The following is a 24,659-nucleotide window of genomic DNA, read 5'->3' as shown; positions in this document are numbered from 1 at the left end:
GTGTGATTTTGCCCCCGAAGTGGGACTAAGACTGAATTTGTGATTGAAAAACACTGTTGTGTTGACACTGATAGGTGGTAAAACATATTTTTAATACAGTTAAGCACATTTCTTTAAAGAGAATGCCGAAAATTCAGTCTATTGGCATTGCAATCATTCAAATAACCCAAAATAAAAGAATTTTATCTTCATTTATAAAATGGTTCCATACTTTTAATTGACCGTAGTTTTAACACAAATAAACTGTTGTTTAGCATAAAAAAGTATTTTTTTTTTCGTTTGGAAACCTACCCTCAGTTTTCTTCCGCTATTTATTGACTATTGACTCTAGGAAGGAAACGAAGAAGCCAATTGTACATTCTTTCCGAGCGCCACAAAGTACTTTCATAAAAGATGGCAAAAAACTGAAACTTTACAAACGGATTGTTCTCTATTGACGCCATGTGAACAACCTTTTAAGCAGCATATTTGAAGTACCCTTTATGTTAATCCTACCCCAGTAACTACCCATGGCACGAGTCTGGTTGGTATTCTAGCGTTATTTCCCAGTTATCACTAACGCAGCATTTTGCGGTAGTCTTGGGATATGGCCTGGCCCCCATTCATGTCCTTGTAATATTATGACGTGGCGACTGAATTTTCAATCGTCAAGCTTGAAACAATAAGGTGGTAGGGTGAAGTTTTCGAATTTAGGCTGTTAAGTAGGAATTTTCCTACCACAAACTGTTGAAAAATAGCTTGGTATGCATCATTGCTGTCAATAACCCACTATGGCACCAAGCCGCCTGAGGCCAACACAGCTACGTACGGTCCTCCTCCATCCCAATCTATTCGAAGTCTCCATCAATGCTGGTTTTCAATTTCCTGTACAAATATTTTGTAAATAACAAATTTTAATTCTAAATTAATCTATTTTTATTTGATGCATATTCAAAATGCACTTAATAGTAGAAAGAAGTATAACTGTTAGAAAAATTTTCCTTCAAAGCTATTTTTAAATATCTTGTGCCCAGTTGTGCTATGCGAAATCCACCAGGTCAGATTTTTTTAAATACTCAGCAAACCTGAGTTATTGGCATATTTTAGGTAAGTAAATTACTCTTTCTTTTGGTAGAAGCTCTTCTTATGCATTTGGAAAAAAAGAAGATATTTTCCTTTTTGTTTGTTTTCAATAAATTATTGAAAAAAATTAATAATTATTCAATAATTATTCCTTAACATTAGCAGGCTAATTATCTGTGCGCTAATTGCTTAGTAAATATCCATCTATAAAAAAAAGTTCTCATTTAGATCTAGTTGCTTTACATAACAAAACAGATTTATCCTAAATGCAAGAATTTTTTTTTATCATAAAACTTCAATTTTCAGGAACTACGATATATCTATAAAATCTACCGTTCCGCCAATAATTTAGGAGCCGCCACTTTCAGCAGAGTATTACAAATATTCTTTGCAATAATATTGAAAATTAACCTTTCTGGAAGATTGAGCAGTATATAGTTTTTTTTGTTATAATATAAAAAAACACTGTCTGAAATATATATGTTGTCAGTAAAGTACAAATAGCACCCTTGTCTTTTAAAACTAATTGCACATGAAGCCGCGCATGAAAGACGGGAGCTGTAATATTTTTTTTTTTTTTTTTTTTTTTTTTTAGAACGTCCGTGGTGAAATTTAAGCCGCATATTTGTACATAAGTGATTTCAAAACTCTTTTGGTGAAAAACCCTAAGAGTATAAAAAATTGTTGGGTGTCATATGAGTGCTGGGCAAGCTTAACCTAGCTGTAAGCTCATAGCAAAAGCGAAGAAGCTGTTTGAAGTAATCTCGACTTAGCCTGGTGGTCCTTAGCGGAAATAGGTACATAGCTGTCGGGTGCTAGTACAGTAATAGATTCAAAGGAGCCTCCTTTACGACTAAACCCACACAGCGAGCCTAGTAGCTGATCTCTGAAATTTTACTGTCGTTAACGGATCTTTATTAGTGAAGAGGAGGGGGGGGGGAATTTGCTGACGTTATGGCTGATTGTTAATTTAAAAGACATATATCTTACTTCACGGTTTCTCGCAATTAAAGCAGGGTACTTTTGGACTTACATTTAAAATGAAAAAATGTTATTTACATTTTGGCTTTATTTTACAGGAATTATTATCTTATTGAAAATTAGTATTCCCACGAACAGATTCGGATTACAAAGAAAAAATACAGATACCCGGATAGTGGCAAAAAAAAATAAATCCAGAACTGACCCCATGCTGGAACTCAGAGGATATGACAAGATTCAACGATAAAAGAAGAACCGGCGCTGAAATTCATAAAAAGTTTTAAAAATTAGATTTCCTGCATAAAATACTTGCAATACAACCATTTGTGCGAGTAATTATACTTCAGGTTCTTGCATGTAATATGATTATTTAATAAGGTTGGATAAAATAAAAACGAAACAGCAAAAAACGGATATCAGTGCACCTCTTCTGAAATTACCCTCCAATAAGATTTTCAGGAAAGTTTTCCATGTTGCTCAGTCGTAGCCCTTTGTTGCTGTTGCAACTTTTGTGCAGCATGTCGCTGCAAAGCCAGTTGTAGCTGTTGATGTGTTGTCAAATTTTGGCTGTTTATTTGGCGAACATTTGAACCTCCTAAAAAAAAATAATAGCTTCTAATCATTTGCAGACGAAGGTGTACAAATTGGAAGGGAGTTTTGAAATATCTTTTTTGGTGTTTTCATGGACAAAAATTGGAAGAATTACAAAATCCCCCATCAAGATTAAAAACGAGAAAAAAAACTTCGCTGCCCTCCCCCTACATTTATGCGAATTGGCGTCCCTGGGCACACGATCTAAATACGGTTGAAAGTTCAATTATATTCAAAGTCAACCATATAGATGAGTGGAAAAAACAAAAATTTCCAAGTCAGAAACATTCGAAGAAAAACTTCCCATGGGAAACGCACGAAAAGTCCCCTAATCATACTCCTTCATTATTAAATTTAGACATAGCCTACATACTAATATCAAATTTCCATCAAGAGCAATAATTCACCATTGTTTTTTAACTAGTAAATCAATCTTGTCTTCCCTTCAAAATAAAATTCCAGTAAATAGATGTTCATTAATCCCGACTGATATTTGGTCTTTTTTTTAGAATAATCACTTTACTTCTAATTATTAAAACTGAGATGACTGATCAGAATGAAGAACATACACAAAACTACCTTCAAGAAATTAATTAAAAATAAGTAAATACAAAATCTTGAGAAATCGGTGATTTCTTAAGATTCGAGATCGGTACATATTACAATTTGCGACCCCCTCTCCCTACCCGAAAAACAATAGCAAAAGAAATCAAACCAACATGTACGAGAATATTAGAACATGGACGAGAACGCTATAAGGAAGGCTGTTGTACTTTTTTCAGGGATTGATCAGTTCACGCCAATGCTCATAGAACATTGGGAAAAGACTCATTCAAACAAACATTATGAATCTCAGTCTTCCTTTTTTTCGTTTTAAGGACTTTTCGAAAATCTTGTGCCATCGAAAAACGAAGTGTCGAACAGCCTAAAACGCAGTCTCCAAATTTCCAAAGGAGCAGTGCCTCATGGTAGCATATGTCCTTCGTCAACATATAAGTGAAGTCTACATTAAATTTGTGCTGTAGTAAAATGATAATCCGAAAGCTTAATTTTGGTTTCATTTGGAAAGTGGACTTATGTACAGCATTGCAAAAGAACACACATGAACTTGTCAACTGTTTCTAGACAATTCTAGAACTATCAACGTATGTTAATACTTTTTTTTTAGATATTAAGGAACTACCATATTCCTTCTATCATGTTCAACTTACTGATTCTACTCCAGGAGTTTTCATCCAGGTTGATAGTTTCACCAAATTGGTTAGAAAGAATCAAACCAAAATTTATCTTGAGGGTAGAAGTAACAACCTTCTCGTGTTGCCCCTGGGAGTAGAAGGCACAAATAGGTAACGGCCTACCACTGCTGATTTCAGTCATCATCCAGCCACTGGTCGTCCCGACCAGAGTCTTAGAGTCTTACCACGAGGCAGGGTATTTTGCTGAACAGGCTTCCGAGGTTGGAAGGATTGAAGCCATTAATGGTTGCCAAAATTTTCCGCAGTGTCAACTCCCCTGAACATCTGAAGCGCTGACCGAGCCGCAAGAAAAGACCCCTTGAAGGCCATTCCGAGGCAGGAGAAAGAAGTTCTCTCGTTAGTACCGGTTCTGAGGATCAAGTGCCACTAATGGCTGGCATCCGGAAGTGTGAGTGGCTCTTCCTTGAAACGAGATGAGGGAAAATGACGGTGAACACCTTAACACTTAACACCAAAAGAGTTGTTCTTCAAAAGAAAAAATAGGCAAACCTTATCTTATCTGGTACTGTGAACATCAAAGAAACCCATAGCAGAAAAATGTTGTTTCCAGGCCCGCGTTCGAGGGAGAATAGGGTGTTAGATAAGAGATAAGATAATATTTATTTTCAAAAGATTATCACAAGCTCTATAGAGCCGAATTCGCTTTATATGTCAGTAAAAGTTAAGAAAAAAAAAAAAAAAAATCAAATCAGTACATTAAGTCAATAAGGGTGTTGTTGTTCGTTTCTTATAATGAAATAAATATTAACTTAAAAAAAATCTTAATAGGTGATTCTTTTTAACAGGATAGGTAATATAATATATGAGCTATACTGGGTCAGGTAGTATAATATATCAGTTATTTATGTTGTAAGTTGCAATACGGCTTCGGTTGCCTCCATTATTTCCATATATGGTTTTGTTGGGGCCATTCACATAATCCAATATCGAAAAACACATTAAATTTGTCGAGAAATACAAAAGGAAATCGTATGAAAAACGGATGAAAACTACTACCCGCATCGGGAGACAACATTTTTTTCTGTACTTATAAAAATGTACCTATATGCACCTATATATATAATGCACCCTATACATACCCCTCTGTACTATATGTACCTAAGTGTACACTACCTTTTTGTTTCTGAGAAGCAATGCTAGAACAGTATGTATTTGTATGGTGTTTAGGATTAGCATTTGAGGCCGAAGGCCTCGACCGAGTCCGTTGATTTTTGAATTGAAAAGGGAATAGTTGTGGGAAAAGACAAGTTATGGCAGTCACGAATTAACAAACACGGGAATACATTTATTTGAGAACTATAATCTCTTCCCATACCTTAAACGAGACATTTGCCGGGCCAGACGATTTCCATATTTCATTTGAATCTACACAAAAGGCAACCTTTTCCATCCCCTGGCATTGTTTTCAATGTCAATCTTCTTCGCCATTTTTGGAAATTGAGCGTGTGGGACATAATTTTCAAGTTCCTACGGTCAGTAGCAGTAGAAACAGCTATTTTAGGTTTGTTTTTCGTCTAAGTGTATAGTCGACGAGTACTTTGAACTGAAACACCTTTCCCTTATTTTGTTGATCAGTTCCATCAGGAAATTCGTAAAGACTGCATTGATGGTAGTAGCGGTTGATCACGATTTTTCACGGAGAAAACCACGTAGGAGAAATTTTACAGCTCCCCCCCCTCTGCCAAACGAGATCCTGGTTATATCCAGGGCTTCTGGTATCCCAGAATTTTATGCAGTTTCTCCGAACTTCTCAAAAAGAAAATTGGGCCCCCTGAAGTCTCCCCAAACACTGAGATTCGTATACGGATTGACGTTTAAAATGAAATACGAATCATTAATTTTCGGGTAGATTTCGTAGAACCCCTATTCCTTTGGGGAAACTCGAAGAGACCACGAACAATCCAAGGATAGTGGAAGCACTGGTTATACCTGACTAATTAGTAATTGCTGTTGATCTCATAAATATAACATTCTTAAGTTTGACCCCAAGAAATTTTTTTGCTATTTTCTCCCATTAAATTTAAAAAATAAACCTCCTCGTATTTTGGACCTACCATAGAAATCAGACAACAGCAAAAGGATATTCTAGAGTGGGCACCCATGAAATTTTCCTAATAGGAGTAGAGCTAATGCGTGCAAAAAGTACTTTCAGCCAGAAAAGCACAATCATTCCTGAGCACGAAAAAAGGTTCCCCTTACATTTCTTAGTATCTAACGATCCTACCCTTCTCAAAACAAAACAACTTTTGAACTAAACATACGCTGAGTCACCTTTACTCTTGCTCCCAGATAGCTTTAGCTGTAATAACCATTTATTTTAATTTGTCGTTTAATTTTATTGATTTAACTTATTTAATTAAATTCATTTAACGACTTTGCTGTCGAATGACCTTCTAAATCTAGCCTATTAATACAAGAGCATGAGAGAAACAGCTGGTAAATTTATTCTTATTGTTAATGACTCTTACCAAGGTTTCCAAAAAAAAAAAAATAACAACAAAAAACAATACACATATGCTCCTAGTTACACCTGGAAAAAGTCACAAATTATTTTAATTACGTCTATTTTTACAAGCCTGTAGCAATGTGATTGCAGTGACGTCAATTAGAAAAATGCCTTTTTTTAGTTTTTACAGAAAAATGCATAAGTTTAGTATTTTCATCGAAAACATTGAAGAAAAGCAACACAGAATTCCCCCCAACCCCTAAATTTTGATAAATAAATTTGCCCCCCCCCCCCAATATTCTTGAGTACTGAGGAATCATTTTACCATAATCACTGATAATTGTCAAAAATGGCAAGATTGGACTATTGTCGGCAACGGTGGTGATGAGCCAAGAAGAGTCGAATTATTCCGCAAACGAAACTTTGGAATTACGAAATAAACCCACAGCGAAATTGGGGATTTTGCAGACCCCCTTCTGCAAGCAATGTTGAATTTTCAAAAAGTCCAACGATTTTACCAAATTCTAACAAAGTAACATCGAATCTTTTTCTAAAGGATTTTAACATTACTGTGCTGAAAAAACCCTAATGGTAAAATTGGCTGGATTGCAATGGAACTTTTGCTGCTACTAACTTTTAGTACATGACCTTCATAATAGTGACAAAAATAGACCTTTAACGCAAGAAAGAATGAAATATAACTCAAAAAATTTAGAAAATGTTACTTAATTTCAAAATTAAGTTGATATAGAAGATAATGGTCCTGGTCTGGTTTCTCCTCGATGAATTGTATCCATTATTTATTGTCCACTAATACAGCATAAGGCTTTTACGCTTAGCACAGCAGTATATAAGGAAAAAAAGAAAATAAAGCTTGAAGTATAATTAGACAAACCTGGTTGTGGTTGACGGATTAAAGATGTTCTTATTTGCCCTATGGGTCTAGTTCCTTGGGCCTGAGATTTGGGCAATTGTAATAGAGACACTGGTAGAGCTATCGACTGTCCCTGGCTTTGTCCTACACTGCCAGGTCTCGGACCAACCAGCAAAACGGTTGTTTGATTTCCTTGAGTCGTTTTCAGCTGCTATAAAACAGAGAAAATGATGAGACGCCATATTGATTCAACTTTTAACTAAGGCACCATAACTCGAGCAGAGTGTTGGTACTTCGAGGCCATTTACGTTGACACATCCGGCGACGCCAGAACTATCATACGAGCCGTAGACTTAGGGTGGTCAAAAACACCTATTTTCCCCAGAAATAAAACCCATGGGTTAAAACAACGTGATTCGGAACTATCAGTTAATTGAAGAGAGAGAGAGAGAGAGAGAGAGAGAGAGAGAGAGAGAGAGAGAGAGAGAGAGAGAGAGAGAGAGAGAGAGAGAGAGAGAGAGAGAGAGAGAGAGAGAGAGAGAGAGAGAAAGAGAGAGAGAAAAATATACGAAAAAAAAAATCGAAATTTACCAAAAATACTTCAAATTGAACGAGATCGTATTGAGGGAAATTCAATAATTACTAATTATTATCAATAAAATGTTAATTATGATTGAACTACTCATTTGCTGACGATGTTGTCTCCAGGAAGTCACTAACAGACAGTCCCCCCCCCCCAAAAAAAAACCATATATATGAGGAAAATGTAACTGCATCTTTTATAAGTCTCTTGATCGAGTTAAAGGTTTCAATTTTCATATACATTTCTTCTTTTATGTCTTAGAAATGAAATGTTCATTTATGTAGGTGAAAACTGGTCAAAACCTAATTTCAAGACATTGTAGTATATATAAAACTTTTTCACTAGCCAAAAGTTGACTGAATCAGCTCTAAGCCCACTGGGAATGTGAAGCTTTAAAAATAGATCACTTTAACTCAGTTCTCAAACATCAAAGGGTTGAATTATAATAGCCCAATTTCAACACTAAAAAATCTATGGTGTAACACAATGGCCTACCTACTAGGGCGTGATAATTCTAGCGAATTGGCTCAACTGATTTTTTCCGCAAATTTAAATTATTTTAGATGATTTCAGAAACGGTTTGAAATTGGCTCTAACAGCCAAATTTAGACAGCACAAGTTACTCTGTTTATGTGATACTCGATTTGACCTTCCCTTTGGTTTTTAAATACTTCTTACTTTTTAACGTATAAAAAATAAAAATGAAAATAGACTAAGAGATCGCATCATCATATTCTCTTTAATCATCTCGTTGAGTGAGAGTTTTGAGAGCATTGTCTGTTCACTCGCAATTCTTTTGTTCTATACTCTCCCAGACAGAAGACAGGAATTTGAATGCAAAGACCTATCTTGGATTGGTATATTTAAGAAAACAATTTAATTACAGGAGTAAAATCTACTCGGTGACAGCACTCTGTGTTAAGAACGACTCCGAAGTTATTAATTTTTCCATCTTTGATGTGGTAGGCTAAAGAATGCACCATTGAAAAGATGGCAGGTACAAGAATCTTCACTCCCTAAAACTTTGGTGGTTTTAACTTAGATGAAACTTACGGAAGCAAGTCGTTGAGGTTGCGAAGTGTGCGGTTGGAGAACCATCGTTTGTCCTTGCTGATCAGGACTGGAGCCTTCTTCGGGCATTGCAATTTGCAGGGATAAAGGCATTGAGAGACCAGGTATCGAAACCTGAAAAAAAAAACAAGGTACTATTGTAGGCATTCAACCGCTAAACAGATTAAATCCATAGAAAAAATAATGGCGAAATATTAAAACAGAAGATGCACTGTTAGTTATGATTGAAATATACTAATCATCTGGTAGAAAAGATTTCCAGGATATCTAGTGTTTTGACATGAAATATTTGATGTTTTTTACATTTGGTGCTTACATTCGCAAACATGGAGGACGAGCATAAGCACTTTTTAGCATGCCCATAGACAGTCTTCTAAAAAATTGTTTAGGAATTAATACCCAAAATTTGTCGCCCTTTTTTGTTTTAATATTCAATTCTTATTTTTATTAGTAGCATATCCTAAGAACATTAAGCTACGACACTAAACTGAAGTTTTATTCAAAGTAAACTGATAAATTTTGATCCTTTTGACTCATCTGACGCACAGTTTACCGATGAAAGAGTACTAGGCCATATAAACGCAAAACCAAACAACAAAACCAAGACATCTATCAAATTTATTAGTAGACTAAGTGATAGTCTCATCAGATTTTTAAGAAGTCTCCTTGAGAAAATCTAACTTTAATTCAAAAGACACATTGATTTGATGAAATGAAAGTTTGCTGGAATTTCGTAAGATTTAACGTTATTTATTCCTGAAATCGCATGTCTCTTCCTGCTTGATCATAAGAATGACAACTCTTTTACCCTTCCTGAAACAGCTTTCAAAGATGTTCGATACACCTGGATATCTTAAAGCATACTTATCGTTCAGCATTTATTCCGTTACTTCGTCTAAAAATATTTCATGCTTTTACGTGTGCATTCTCCCTTTTGCTTCAACTTCACACTGATCTTCCTAAAGCATTGGTTGTATGCCATATACAATCTAATCTGATCAGTCTGATCAGATTAAATCTATCTAACCATTCTAATCGTCTTTTTTTGTAACTCAATTAATCTTCAAAAACATTCCTCTGAATCAGTAGGATTCGATTTTAACTCTTTGAATTTGTGTCATTTTGTGTGAAACAAAGTATCTGAATGGTTAAGAAACCACTCGTTTAGCAGCATTTTTTTTTCTCTTACTGCTCGTTTCTTTTCTTCTTCTTCTTCTTTTCCCACACCTGTTTCTTTCCATGCAAACTGTTTGACATTACTGATATTTGATGTTTATATGAAGAGTTAATATGTGACTATGAATATGTGAAGTGAATATGTTTGTATGTATGTTGATGTCTGATGCAGAAAGAGGTGTCTATAGATACGCAAATGTATTTTTCCCCTAAACTACAAGGAATTAAGCTTTTTAAGGCATATTTGCTTAGATTTATCATTTTTTAGTATTTATGGTGCTACGAATAGGGTTAACAAATCTTAAGTTAAAGAACAGTCTTCACGAAAACAGAGTAACAAACCCATAACACTGGAGAAGTTAAATGAATACACCAATGCTACTTTAACCCAGCATCTACCGCGATTGCAAATACATGCGACATAATATTTATTTACTGGTGGTAGAATTCAAAAGAAAATTATCCTCACCATATTTTATGAATATAATTATGTTAACTGAGTATCTTTAGTTTACTAAGACAGGATAAGGCAAGTAAAAAAAGACAGGGAAATGAATTTTTCATTCACTCTTTTCGAAACACAACATTTCCTATTATTTTCCATGCCAGTAATCCCGTAACTGCTGCAACCCATAAATTTGTAAGAGTTCTCTTCTGGTTGCAATTTCAGAGGTGTAATTACTGCATAGGGGGGTAGACGAGACAAAACATGAATAGGAGGAAGATATTTGAAACGATCTTATGTATCCTACCATGCACCAAAATGAACGCAAAGTATTAAACTATGCACAATATTTTTTGAGCCTTTTAAGCAGTCATGGAAATCTCACCTGCACATTTTGAAGATTACCCGTATTGCCATCTTGCAAATTCATCATACTGCCAGGATCGGAAGATGTAGATGGCGGACCTGTACTTTGGATTATAGGCTGCTGACGTTTTTGTACAGCTACTCGCTGACCCTTTAATTTGAAGAGTAGTCAAAGTTAAAGTTAGAAAATAAGAACATGAGAAACTCACGAAAGGAGAGTTCATATTTGAGAAAAAAAAAAAAAAAAAACAGTCCAGTTACTAATCAAAAATCATACTTTGGGGTGAAAATAAAAGAGTCGCTTTAGCGGAAAGGGAGCCATAAAAATATTTGTATATATTTTGTTTCAGCTTGACTTTGCTCTGGAAAGAAGGTATACACAAAGTATAACCCAAAAAGAAAAGTATAAGAAAAAAACTTACAATATAGACTTACAAGTGAAAACCGAATTTTAATAAATCAAAATCAAACTCGTTTTTATTTTATTTTTTTAATTCTGCTGGCCAGCATTGCACTGTTAATGGCACATCCAATTTTTCATTTATATTAGATCTCTCTCATTAGAAAGATAACAATATTATTTTGAAGAATGTGCTTACGTATGAAAGTACGAAGTAATTAAACCCTTTTTTCTTTTTTTACAAAGAGGAAAACTGTCACATTTTGCTTGGTAAAATTTAAGTTTTTTCTTATGAAAAAGTGTTATTCTTTTTCTCATTCCATCTTTATTGTTATGGACTATTCTGATTTCAAATGATGAATATTTAGAAGCAATCGTTAAATGCTCTTCAAAAAAAAAATTAAACAAGGGAAACAACCATAAAGACAGTAACTGAAAAAAACAACTGAAAAAACGGGATGTAGGGCAGGCAAGACTATGCAATGAGCCGCAGACATGAAATCGCAAAACAAGACATGGCCCAAAGCAGCATAATAAATACATTCACTTTATTGGCATTTTTTCCGTCCTCCATTTCAGGTTCTTGGAACTACATTTTTTGAGTTAATTTTTTCCTTCTTGTGTTATGGGCTGTGGCTTTTTGTTGTCCATTCTAATTTTACAAAATCGACCTATTTTTTTTTTTTAGCAAAAATCCTGGAAAAAATATTCTACAAAGAGGTCTGATTGGTAATAACTACAGATTCGTTTCAGCATAAGCAAGATTATCATAAAGGGCTAACTCTTACGACAATTACACAAGAGTATCTCCCACCTACTACATAATCTTCATTCAAGACCAACACAAGAGAAGATTTATGGGGTCTAGATACTCACCAAAGTGAAAAAAAGTCTTAGGGGTCTGATACCGATAACCCTACGGCGTACATATCTGCCCATAACTTTTAGCAGGTATTGCTGAACATTTTTTTTTCAAAGACGCAAGTCAAAATAAGATCGATTTTAAGCTTAGCCGCCCAAAGGTACGGCCGGCTAAACATACATGCAGCACATTTTAATTAATTAATTAATTAATTAATTTTGTCACCCTAACTAATATTTGTTTCAGGATATTTTTCTATCTTTTGAAGTTTAAACGTAAGCAAAAGGGAGTTTAATAAGATGTCCCCCCTCTCTTCACATTTCTGCAACAATAGAGGAGCTATCAAACCTCAGTATCCATACTGTCCATTTTACTCAATGTCCCCTTCATATGAATCCGAAGAACCTCTCACAAAGGATCGAACTTTTGGGCGAAAAATAATTCTCCTTTTGAGGATTCAGGCAACAAAAAAGGTGCAGAAACCTACAACAGTGAATCCTCAAATCAATCAACTCAGTCAAACAAAGCTCAAAAGTAACTTCCTATAATAACCGTTACTTTTTGTATAGACTCCATATATGTTCAGGGACGATTGCGTTGCCACGCAGAAGTACTGCCCCCGAAACAAATTAGTTTCCTACAGTTCATTGTGCATTTTTTGACAAAATTACCTAGCCAACAACATAGATCCTACGACAGCCTTTAAAAACTGTAATAATTCTATTTATTTAGGTTGAAGATTTCAAACTTTGATACCTTGGGAAACTTTAAATACCTCGTGATTGTAGTTGATGGAACTTTATCTTTTAAACAGCATGCAACTTTACCTAGTAAAATTCTGGCAAGAAATCTAGGTATAATGCAGAAACTCCAACATTTCTTTCCTAAATCTGTCCTCCGCCATCTTTATTTTTCTCTTATACACCCGTATATACTTTATTGTTCAAGTATTTGGCTCTCCCCTTTTCCATCTATCCTTAAACCAATAAGAGTTCTACAAAATCACACAGTCTTAGCAGGGAATCCTCCTCGTCAATCTGTTCGGGAACTTTGTCCAACCTTGAAAATTTTGCCAGCTGCGAGCCTCCTTGAATTTTACGTATTGTGGTTTATTTTTGGATTACTGCAGGATATTCAACCATGCTGTTTTAGTGATTTATTATGCGTTAGGTCTTTTGTTCATTCACGCGATACAAGGGGTAGTGTTGATTTAAGTGTACCTAGAGGCATTTCTTCCCGTTCGTGTTTTTCTGTTTTATATAGAGGTACACGGAAATGGAATAGTTTGACGAGTAATATAAGGAGCATTGGAGACCCTGTTATATTTCGAAAAACCATTAAGGAACTGCTTTTTGTAGATAATGAGTTTTGATTCATTCGTTTATTTTATTTATTGTGGGGAATATGATGATACGTAGTTCCCAGAGGAAAAGTAAAGTAATAATGTTATTTTTTTTCATATTTATAGTTGAGTGTGGTGGTATTAGTGGTGTCGGTGGCCTAGTGTTCTTTTATTTTATGTATGTTGTTTTCTCTATCTCCCCCACGGACAAGCTTTACTTTTTAGGGGAGGTAGTAACCACTTTTTGTTTATTATCTGTTTAATGAATAAATCCTTTTCCTTCTACAATAACCGTTACTTTTTGTATAGACTCCGTATATGTTCAGGGACGATTGCGTTGCCGCGCAGAAGTACTTCCCCTGAAACACAGAGGTTCTAAAAATAGTGTTGCAAAACTTATAAATTGACTGTCTATCTTGAAATTTTTGCATTTTGATTGTATTCGGGTCAAAATAATTAGTTTTCAATACACATAATGGAAATTGACACTTTTGCGGCGGTACAATCTCTTTTGTCACTTAAGAAGGGCACTAGAACTTTTTAATAATGGGGTCAAACTAAATTTTTTAGATATTCTACGACCACTAATTCATGCAGCTGTTTATTGCGTACTGTTTAATTTTACCACCACCCTTGAAATAATTCCTGCGAATATCTCTCTTCCAGTTCTACTACCCCCTCCCCCCTCGAGCTTAGTCCTGGGTGCACCACTGATGTGTAATAAGGAATACAATTGTAATTATTTAGCTTCAGCAGCTCTTTTTTAAGCACCAGTTTTCGTATTACTGAACAATTAGTTCCTAAATCATAAAAAAGATTTCAAAAATATTTTTCCTTAAAGTTAATCCACTTCTTCTAATCATATAATGAAATATTTTCAAAATACCATTTCAGGATTTCATTATAAAAAGTTGAACACAATATGTATATAGAAGCGCACGGAACACACTTTGAAGGATACTTCCCAGAGAGTCCTCATATTAGACCTAGAGAAACAACCACACTATTTAATATTAGAAAAGAATGAGTTTTCCCAAAGAACTTACCGAGCCAAGTGGTGTAGAAACCGGACCAATGGTTCGTGGGGAGAGTAAACTTGCAGCAGAACTGGCTCGGGAAGAAATAGAAGGAGGACTGGACAGTCTTTCTAACACTGAATTAGGGTCAGGAGTCACTGAGTGTGGAGAGCCTGAAAAAGACAAAAATTGACAAATAAGTTTCCTATAGTTCATTGCGCATTTTTTGACAAAATTGCCTAGCCAACAACATAGATCCTACGACAGCCTTTGAAAACTGTAATGATTCTATCTATTAAGGTTGAAGATTTCAAACAATGATATTAGGAAAGCATAAATGATTTTGCTTGCAGTTCTTTTTATAAAATTGTTGGCTATTTGACTTTAAAGCCACTAATAGAATTTTTTAGTATTCTAATTACTCAATTCCAAAGCAGTAATTGGCCTTAGACTATTGAATCACTCACTTTAAAAATAATAGCCTTCTATAAAACTATAATCTTCTAAGAATTATTTAAACTCAAAATCCCATTCGTAAAAAAAACCACAATAAACAAACAAAATGACAATAGATGGAGTTCTTTTTTAAGGCACTTGTTGCAGTAACTTGGCAAGTATCTAATCAAGCAGACATTTAAATATAACGAGGACGTTGACTTTGATATAAATACACAGTACTTACAAGGAAATTGAAAAGGAATTGCATTCGTTTAACTACGTTGGGGTGGGGGCGGGGCATTTATATATATAAATACTAAAATCGATACATCTTACCTGCCAATAGAGAATTCAGCGTCGGATTTGGTTGTTGCGGTGTTACAGGACTCTGTAATTCTGGTTTTATTCCTTTCTGACCATTTAAGGTATTGATGCCACTCTGAATAAGCAACTTGAATTAGTGCTATTTTAGAAAATTTTGATAACAACGAATCTTATTTATGACACTAATTCTAACAAATATGGCAAAAAGCAAGGAGGAAAACGGTAAACAACAAAAGATTTTGTAATAAAATGGTACAGGTCCATAACGATATATCCATATATATATTCCGTATGATACTATTTTGAAAAATAACAATTATTTTTGGCTGCAGAGATCAACAGATAGATCTGAGAAAATAGGTCTTTGATAAAGTAAATAAAAGCATTTTTAATCAATACATTAAATTTTTATCAACACAAGCACAACTGAAATTGATTTGATTTTTTCAACTAGTTTCTTTAAACTAGTTAAAAAATAATTGAAAAACTCTGATACAAAAAGCAACATGAAATGCCAATATAATAGACCTTAAAATTAAACTGAGATAAAAGCTGAGGGCAGTGAGGTGAGATCAGAAAGCTATAAAGGTAAAAACAAAAAAAAATATAATAATTTACTGTCACAAACAATTGAGTATAACATTTAGATAAGTTGTTTAAATAAATGATAGAGCATAAATTAAAATGACTAGCCTACGGAATTCAATTGGATAAAAGGGAGCTTGAATTCTAAGCGAGATAATCTCATGACGGAAACTTTAAGACCACTGAAAAACAAGCAGTATATATTTAAAATGATACTTCTATTTTTAATGATTATCGCTATTTTTTCTTCTTTACTAACAATATTATTATCAAAAACCAGAATGAAAACGAAAAAAATACACGACAAGCTTAAAAGGCCTTGTGAAAACCTTAAAAACAAACGAAAACCCCAGAAAAGGAAAAAAACTGCAATAAGACAAAACTAGAAGGAAATAAAAGGAAAGAAAGAAAAAAATGAAATGCTATCGGTTATATAAACGCACGGTCGCTAACAAAATAAAACGTAAAAATTTTTATTTGAAATCTTCTCGGCAACAACATCTTCATAATAAATTTTTATTATCTATCAGATCAGTGATGGACTTCGGGATAACTTTTTTTCATAACTGTTTTAAATATTTGACTTATGATACAATGAAGTAAGAGTCTCAACCGTAAACAAAAGAAAAAAAAGAGAATAGCCATCCCTGGTCCAAAATATTCTAAATCTCAAATAGTCGTTTGTTAAAAAGTGTATCATCTTTTAAAATTGTTTTCCCTTATTTCTTAACATCAAACCGCCGGCGCTTGGGTTATATCAATAATTAATGTCTCATTTGCCTTCCAGCTCATTTAGGCAATTAAGAAAAAGGAGAGAACGCAATGACCTACTTCCTCTTATTTTTTAAACTTTCTACACGTTTTTTTTTTTTATTAGACTTTATTAAGTCCCATCCGCAACGAGATTTCGTTAATACCGCGACTTAGCTAGAGCTTCGGATTTTAAATAGTTTCCTGATTGACAGAAAAATTTTCTACGGCAAATTCTGATTGGCTCAAATTAGCGCTCGCTAAATTCCAGTATCAGTACAATCTTATTGTGACTGGGCTTTCAGCGAAGAGCAGATCAACTTGTTTTTTGCCAAAAAAAGAATTTCAATGCTGCACGCTATTTAGCCAACACAAATACCTCTGGAGTCAAAAGAAATGAGTTACATCCGGTACCGAAATTGGTGGAAAGATCTCTTTTCCCTTGCCATTTCTCGTTTTTTAAAATATGGACGTCACACGTCTTTTTGGTGAGTCGACGAAAACTTTGGAAAGCAGTATAAATGGCAATTTTCAATATGCATATAGAAAAACCAAAAATTATGTTTGTCTGTGCTTATGAAGAAGTTTGTTTTAGTTTACACTAGATCTAATTGGGTACAGTACTCATTTGGGAATAGACTAGTTACAGAAGATGTCACGGGAGAATTTAGGATTGAAGATATGATTGGATTTCAGGCACCCGGACCACGACGAAAGCTACCCGTATTTTTTTTTTTTTTTTCCAGTTTTTAGCACTTAAACATCTACGATTGGCCTTGATACAACGCTAGGACACCACAAGTGTCAGTTTACTAGATCAAACATTGTGCACACTTCCAAGCTAATTGCAAGCAAAGTTGTAAATAGCAAATAAAAGTTGTGACAATAGCCTGTCAACAAAGAGTTCACTGCTAGCACAAGGCTACCCAAGTTTTACTTTGAGATGGCGCATTACTTTCTGCAATATTTATCACGTTATTTCTGCTTGCTTTGAAATAACAAACAGTTTACTGAGGTTCCAAGAAACTTCTTAAGTGACACTGAGCATACAAGAACTTACATCTGATGATACTGGCGGATCAATAGCAAGTACTACATCTTCTGGCCGCGGGGTCGCAGGAGTTCGGACCATAGGGCTATGGGCAACAATGGGCCTCGGTGATGTGGCACCAGTCAGCCTGGGACTTCCAGGGCTTACAGAGCGATGGCCCCGCATAGAATCTGGAAAGGTTGTTATTTAAGAATCTGAATAAGACAGGCAATATTAAGAGAGACAAACAAGAAATTTAGTATTTTAATTAAGATATAATAATAAATTAAACCGAAACGAATAAGCATCCCAAGTAAACCACAAAACAGGATATTTTCACCCACGGGTGCATACATCAAAAACTTTAGACGAATTTTGTGTCCCAAAGATCCGTATTTTCTCCGTTTAAGGCAAGGCATGTTCCTTACAAAATTTTCTTGGTGAAAGGAAGCAAAACAACTATTATCATCAGGGGGCTCTGTCGTACACTGAGTTTTTCTGTTCGTTCAATCCCGCTCTTTACCGTTATTAAAAAGTACATACATCAAATGCTAAAATTAAAAACAACTATTATGATCGGGGTCTGTCGTACACGTTCAATCTCGCTCTTTATCGTTATCAAAAAGTACATATACTACATGCTAGAATTTTTCAAAAACAACTTCTTGGCATGATTTTCACGACATCTATTTCAGAGGTATTTAAACTCTGTTCTTAATATGTTGTCTCAGTAATGAAAAATCGAGTAATTTTATTTGAAAAAACGTAAAAAAATCGGCAACGACACGAAATCTATTTCTTTTCGTCATAACACCCGATATACAAAGAGCAAAAAGACAAACAAAGGAAATGACCTATTCAGTCAATTCAATATTAAATTCATACAAGTTACGTAAATAAATCTCATACTTGAGAATTGAGGGTACAAAGCGGGAACATTTTGCATGTCGGGTACAACCGGCAGGAGTTTGAGAACACTTGCCGAGGGAGTCTAATTATGAGGGAATGACAAAAAGAGGGAAAGATATTTCGGTGAATCGGACGGCTCAAAAGGGATAGCCAAAAGTTTCGGCAGAGATTTTGAAGTCGCTCAGACAAGGTTTCAAGCTTAGCGTCCTCAAATAATACCAAATCAGGAGCTCTAGACAATTAAGATACAATCACTAAAGCCCTAAATTGATTCTCTCCAACGAGTGACACCACCGGGATTATTCAAGAGAGTAACAGTGCGGATAATAATACTAAAGGGAGGGAGGGATAGAAGTTCTGTCGATATGAAGATGTTGTGGGGAGAGGAACCTGTACAGTGAAAGAACTTTTAACGGCTTAAGTTCCAAATTTCCTCTATTTAGCACAGTATCCACTTGTGTTTTCCATCAAAAGTCAGGAGTTACATGAACCCCGAGTAGTTTTATTTCATCAACCCTTTGAGAGGCCAAAAGAAGTGTGCAGAAATTAACATTATCATTCAGAAAGCAGAAACTTAATATAACAGAGTTATTGATACAGACAAATTCGCTGCATTGTCTTTTTCAACAAATGTTTCTAGTCATGCCCCTTCATTGAATACTATTCGATTTATTTTTCCATCCTTGAATCTCAAAGGACTTTTGTAGCAATGACAGATCGTCCATATATTTTCCCCGCTCTGAATATTCTACCATCAATTCGTTTAATGTAATAATAAACTAAACTAGTCTAAAAACAGTACTTTGTAGCACGGCACAGTTAATCTCTAGGATACTAAAAAATTCACCACATTAGTTATTTTTTACTTCTTATTAGTGTGGAACATTAAATTCATTGGATAGTTTCTTCAGATGGATACCACGTCTAACCAGGTCAAATGCTTTGCGCAAGTCAACTGCAATGAGGTTGAACCATGTTCCCAGTAAATCAAGTCCTTTTAAAGTGTATCGAGGAGACTCACAAGGCAATACGATATAGAGGAGCGAGGGAGGTTTCAAAATTTGGCACCATCCATAAAAGGGAGAATTCTAGCTTTTAGCCTTACAGCAATAATTCCTCATACACTAATAAAACATGAAGTCATTGTTATAGGGGGACACCTGTTAAATCATTTAGAAGTACTTTTTCTGGTACTAGTGTTACGTAGTTTCCATAAGGTTGGGTATTCTTAAGTCCGAGTAACAAAATTAGGTAATGACATAGACAACCTTTTTTATGATGCTAAATAAAAGAATTTTTGATGGTCCAGTGAAAATGTAAAGCAAAGTACATACAAAAATGATATGTACTTCTTTAATTCTTGCTTAAAAAACGAAATATTTGATCTATGTTACCTTTGCATATTTTAAAAGTTTGAGAGTAAACTCCCTAAAATGACAAAAAGTAAATAATATTCAAGCCTGAGACACGGAAAAAACGCCTAGAAAAAATCAGAAACCACTGTAACACGTATAGTGGTTTCTGATTTTTTAAAATTAAAATCAAATAATTATTGAAAAAATATAATTATATGAAAATTTTAAAATTACAATCGGAATTCTGGACTTTTCCTAGTGTTTTGTACAAATAAAATCTTCCGTAAAATTTTATTGGACATCCTTCTGAAATTAAGCTCTCACTAAAATAGAAAATCTCTCTGCAATTTTTCTAGAATTACTACCAATGAGAACGTTTTAACACTTACCAGTCAGAGAGGCGTTTCTGGTTGCAAGTAACGAAGCCAAGTTTGCCGGTCTTGTGGGGCGCGGAACAATACCACGAATGGGTGCAGTCACAGTTCCTCCACTTGGCTGTTGAACGCCAGGCACTTGTTGATTCTGAATCTGAACACTTTGAGGAAGAACAATTCTGACTCCTTCTTCTCCACCGCTGGTAGATTGTCCACCTGGTTTGGCAATTGCAAGACCACCTAAGATAAAAATGCGATAAAAACGCTATTATAAGGTATCAGCTTTGTATTACAATAAAATATAGCAAAATAAAATAATAGCAAACAGGATATGGTGATTTTATGACACTGAGAATACTAATTATTTTGTATAATTAGTTAATATTCTTTGACAAAGGCTATACGCATGTAGATAGATGGATAAATATCCACTTGGACAAACTTACCCAACCTTGCGAAACCATCGAAATTGCCGCTTTGAATTTTTTTCAAACCAATCCAACCCTCCAAAATATGTCGAAAACACCTCCCTCTTCAAATCCACTAACTCCTTATAAAAGGTTCACAAATAGATAAGATCTTTTTCCTTTCCACGCATAAGAAACTTATAAGGACCATTTGTAATCCCATAACTCCTGATATTTACCCCGTGCCCGAGAAATCACTCCGAAGAGATATTGCTCCTCATAAATCCTGACTAATCATCCCCGCTTATAAATAATCTTCGAACTGAAATTTCTCTTAACCAAAAATATATAATATTTTTTTTTAGAGAAACTTGATTGGACAAACACTAGACAGAAAAAAAGGAAACTAAATAGAAGGCTTAGACTACTAGTAAAAGCGAACTACTGCTGAAAAGTCATCACAGCACCAAGTAACATTTTGCGCACCCAACTTTGCATATTCTTTGGCAATGAACGTGGTAGTAACAGGAACTATCACCGACAATTAAGTTTTACCCAGCAGATATGGAAAATTTCTAAACGAGCTTAAATCGAATTTAATTTCAACAGGCAACGGGCTAAACGTCTTTGGTTCTTGAATCCTATTAGAAATTCTCTGAAAGCAGGTGGACTTTTTATTTTTAAACTACGTTATAATATAGCTAGGGTTAGGTTAATCTGAAAAAGATAAGGAGGTTCTGAAAACGCGCATACCAATTATGATGCATCTGGACGCTATCTTCGGTTCAAACAAAGAAAAAGATAACAAAGAGATAAAAATAAATCATTTTTACCTGAGTTTCTAAAAATAGCTTTATGATTTTGGTAGGTAATTGTTGACGCCTAAAGTGTCAGCTTTTTTCTGTTTTCTATGCTGTTTCTCCTAGACAACGTAGTTTTTGCCCTAAACGTAAAACCCAATTGAAATAAGAATAAAATGGGCGTGGGCATTTGGTATTCTTACATATGTCTGTGAATGTTTTAGAAGGAATATTTTAGATACTTCAGCAATCCTTCAGAAGGCTAAAAACAAGCAATAAAGAAAATATTGTCCAACATCTAATATACATACTATCTCAGAAGCCACTTTTTACTTCGTGAAAAGATGACAATCTGAAAATCGATGACTTTCAGCTGTTCCTCATACGTACATTTCTTTGGCAACTGCAGCCTTATAGGATATCATAAATAAAGGCTATACTTGCTAAAATTTTACGTCTGCAATTTGCATTTGTAAGTTATACAAGCCTATCATTTTTGGATAGTAACTATTTAGACACCCTGTAGGACTGAGGTGCATACTTTATCACCTTATCAGGAATAAATTAACAAAAAGCAGGTACGTGCGTAAGGGGCCCTATTTTAAAGATTCATAAGTTTTTGCAGTTATAAAAAGCCATGTGAAGATTTTTAAATGTGAAATAGTGGTTATTAGACAAAACATAGAAATGATTGAGCCAAAAATCATTTATCAAAAATGCCGGAGAGAAAAAACGAGTATCTCCTTCTGAATTGCGCACATTGTTTTCAAACATACAACATTTTATAGTCCAATCTCAAATCCTCCGAATTCAATCTTCAAATTTTAAATCAAAAATAAAGATTTCTATTTCAAAGGATACTATACCCTTACCTGAAGGTGTTCGCTGCAGCTGTCCAGAGTTGATCAATGACGTCAAAAGTGCAGAAATAGGAGGCGTCAACTGTCCAGATTTAAGATTCTCAATAAGAGCTTGACGTGTTAAAGGTTGACCCATTCGCGGCTGCTGTGTTGAGGCAATAGAGGGAATTTCACTCGCTTGAGTTACCTACAGCAATTCAATTCAAGTTAAAAAGTAGATTTTCCACTCAAACCATTTATTCTTGGATGGCATTTCAGACAGAGCGCTATTGCATAAAAAAGGACGAAAAGAAACCGGAATTTAAATAGAAAAAAAAACTGAAACAAGTCTTTTAGCTATAAACAAACTTTATAAAAACAACTAAACGCTATATCAAAATTAAAAATTGTGGATCATATTGTAAAAACATTATTAGAAGCAAACATTATTTGACTTGTGCTCGTCAATTAATTTAAAAACCATCTGCTATCAATTAAAAGATTCTGATCAACATACTTAGAAAATACACAAACCTGACGCCAAATAATCACCAAAATCTTCACACAGTTGATACTATATTTACCCGTGTCTTTTAACTCTTTCAAACCGGACGAAGCCATATGGTCATGGTTCGTTTTTTCGCCCCTTCGATTGTTCTTAGAAATCTGTTAAGCACACCATCTCGTAGCTCACTGATCAGGCTACTTGATAAAACGTTTATTTGGTAGATAGGTATCACTAGTGGTCAGGTGCTAACAGGTTGTCAGAGTGATAAATAAACATGCCAAATATCCTCTATTCCGGGTGGAAAAGCAGCAGGTGAGGGATATTTTATGGACAGATTTTGTCTCTGTGTTTTTGTGACACTGAGTAAGCATTGGAAGAAAAAATTTATTCCAGAAACTCAAAAACACCAGATAGAGTAAGGATATTTTTCGTATCGTGGCCAAATGGTTACGCTGGCGTGAAAAATAAGAAAGTAAATCTCGAGTAACAGGTGGAACAGCAAGTATAGGACAACTGTGACCACATGGTTACATCAAGAACAGAGGGGTATTCTACAGAACGATGCACCGATATTGTCGGATATAGCAGCACTTATGAGAGTTTTTTTTTCTAGGTGATAAAGGGATGGAACTTGGCAAGCAATTGTCTTCCCATTCACGGCCGTCAGAGGAAAAGATTTTCCACAAGAGATCTCCCGATGACCTTTCTGACTTGAATGTGTCATCTGATGACGACAACGACCAGTCGTGGGTACCTCAGTCTAGGAAAACTTCTGAGCATTCCGTGCTTCAAGAAGCTGCCACTAGTTCATCTACATTCAATAACGAGCAATCCGTCGATCTTCTCCGATGGAAGATCTACCTCTCTCTCAGGTGCATGGGTTCGATTTAGACCTTGCAGAAGCTGATCATGAATTTAATGATCCAGTACCTCAGGAGAAAGACAGCGCTCGGCAAAAAAAACAGAAGACGAAAGTGTACTAATGGTTGAAGACTACAATGGTACAAAGAAACATAACACGGAAGGGAACTGAGCCAGAGAACACCGATATTGACCTTCCGATCAACCTGTTTCGCAAGTTTATATACATATCTTCCACAACTGCGACCATACACTCGCCAAACCAACCAGGCATCCTGAACATGATAAACTGTTCAAAATAAGACCCTTGTATGATGCGTTTAGGGAAAACCTCAAGGTGATTCCGCTATAAGAAATCCACAGCGTGGATGAACAGATGATTCCTTTGAAAGGAATAATCTGGTACAAACAGTGCCTGAAAGACAAACCCATTCATGGGGAGTAAAGGTGTTCACTCGTGTGGGTTTAAGTGTCGTAGTATACGATATCGAGATTTACACTGGGAAAGAAACTGTTGCCTCTAGACAAACGGGACGTGGTGTTGATTCAGCGTCTGGTAAGCTGACAAAGTATATAATGTTTTTTTTTACAACTTCTATACCTCCATCGAGCTCATCAAAAAGCTAAGAGATGAATATGGAACTAAATCATGCGGAACCATTAGAAGCAACAGGCTGAAAGGAGCTGTCCTCATCTCCGAAGAAACGGGGGAGGGGTAGCATACATTGGAGAGTTGAGGGACGCAGTCAGGTGTCCACTGTAAAGTGAAACAACCACAAATCGGTACATGTGGCCTCTTCCTACTGCTGTTTGGAGCAGCTTGATAAATGCCAGAGATGGGACAGTGTCACAAAGAAACACATTGAGGTATACAGGCAAGGAGCTGTTCACAAGCACAACAAGTCGATGGGGGGCGTGAACTTGGCTGATGTGTTAATCAAACTGTATCGCACGGAAATTAGGTCAAAAAAGTGGTATATGAGGATAGTTTATTATATTCTCTCCTGG

At 35.3% G+C, this 24,659-nt stretch overlaps 1 protein-coding gene across 2 annotated transcripts in view; it reads right to left on the bottom strand.

The window, feature by feature from the left end:
- Positions 1-2,391: 2,391 nt before the first annotated feature.
- Positions 2,392-24,659, bottom strand: part of LOC136025008 (mucin-2-like) — a 65,931-nt gene continuing 43,663 nt past the window's right edge. The window contains exons 9-17 of one of the 2 annotated variants that reach the window (XM_065700634.1): positions 22,316-22,490; positions 20,252-20,476; positions 17,629-17,789; positions 15,246-15,348; positions 14,502-14,644; positions 10,871-11,002; positions 8,847-8,978; positions 7,232-7,421; positions 2,392-2,638 (exon numbers count right to left, since the gene is read on the bottom strand). In XM_065700634.1, coding sequence (XP_065556706.1) covers positions 2,499-2,638; positions 7,232-7,421; positions 8,847-8,978; positions 10,871-11,002; positions 14,502-14,644; positions 15,246-15,348; positions 17,629-17,789; positions 20,252-20,476; positions 22,316-22,490 — 1,401 coding nt within the window. In that variant the 3' untranslated portion in view covers positions 2,392-2,498. The remainder of the gene's footprint in view (positions 2,639-7,231; positions 7,422-8,846; positions 8,979-10,870; positions 11,003-14,501; positions 14,645-15,245; positions 15,349-17,628; positions 17,790-20,251; positions 20,477-22,315; positions 22,491-24,659) is intronic. The other variant, XM_065700635.1, reaches the window with a different exon arrangement.

This window comes from Artemia franciscana, chromosome 3, assembly GCF_032884065.1.
Source record: "Artemia franciscana chromosome 3, ASM3288406v1, whole genome shotgun sequence".
Taxonomy (NCBI): domain Eukaryota; kingdom Metazoa; phylum Arthropoda; class Branchiopoda; order Anostraca; family Artemiidae; genus Artemia; species Artemia franciscana.
Note: the sequence above shows the minus strand (reverse complement) of the source record. Positions and strands in the feature narration are given on the sequence as shown.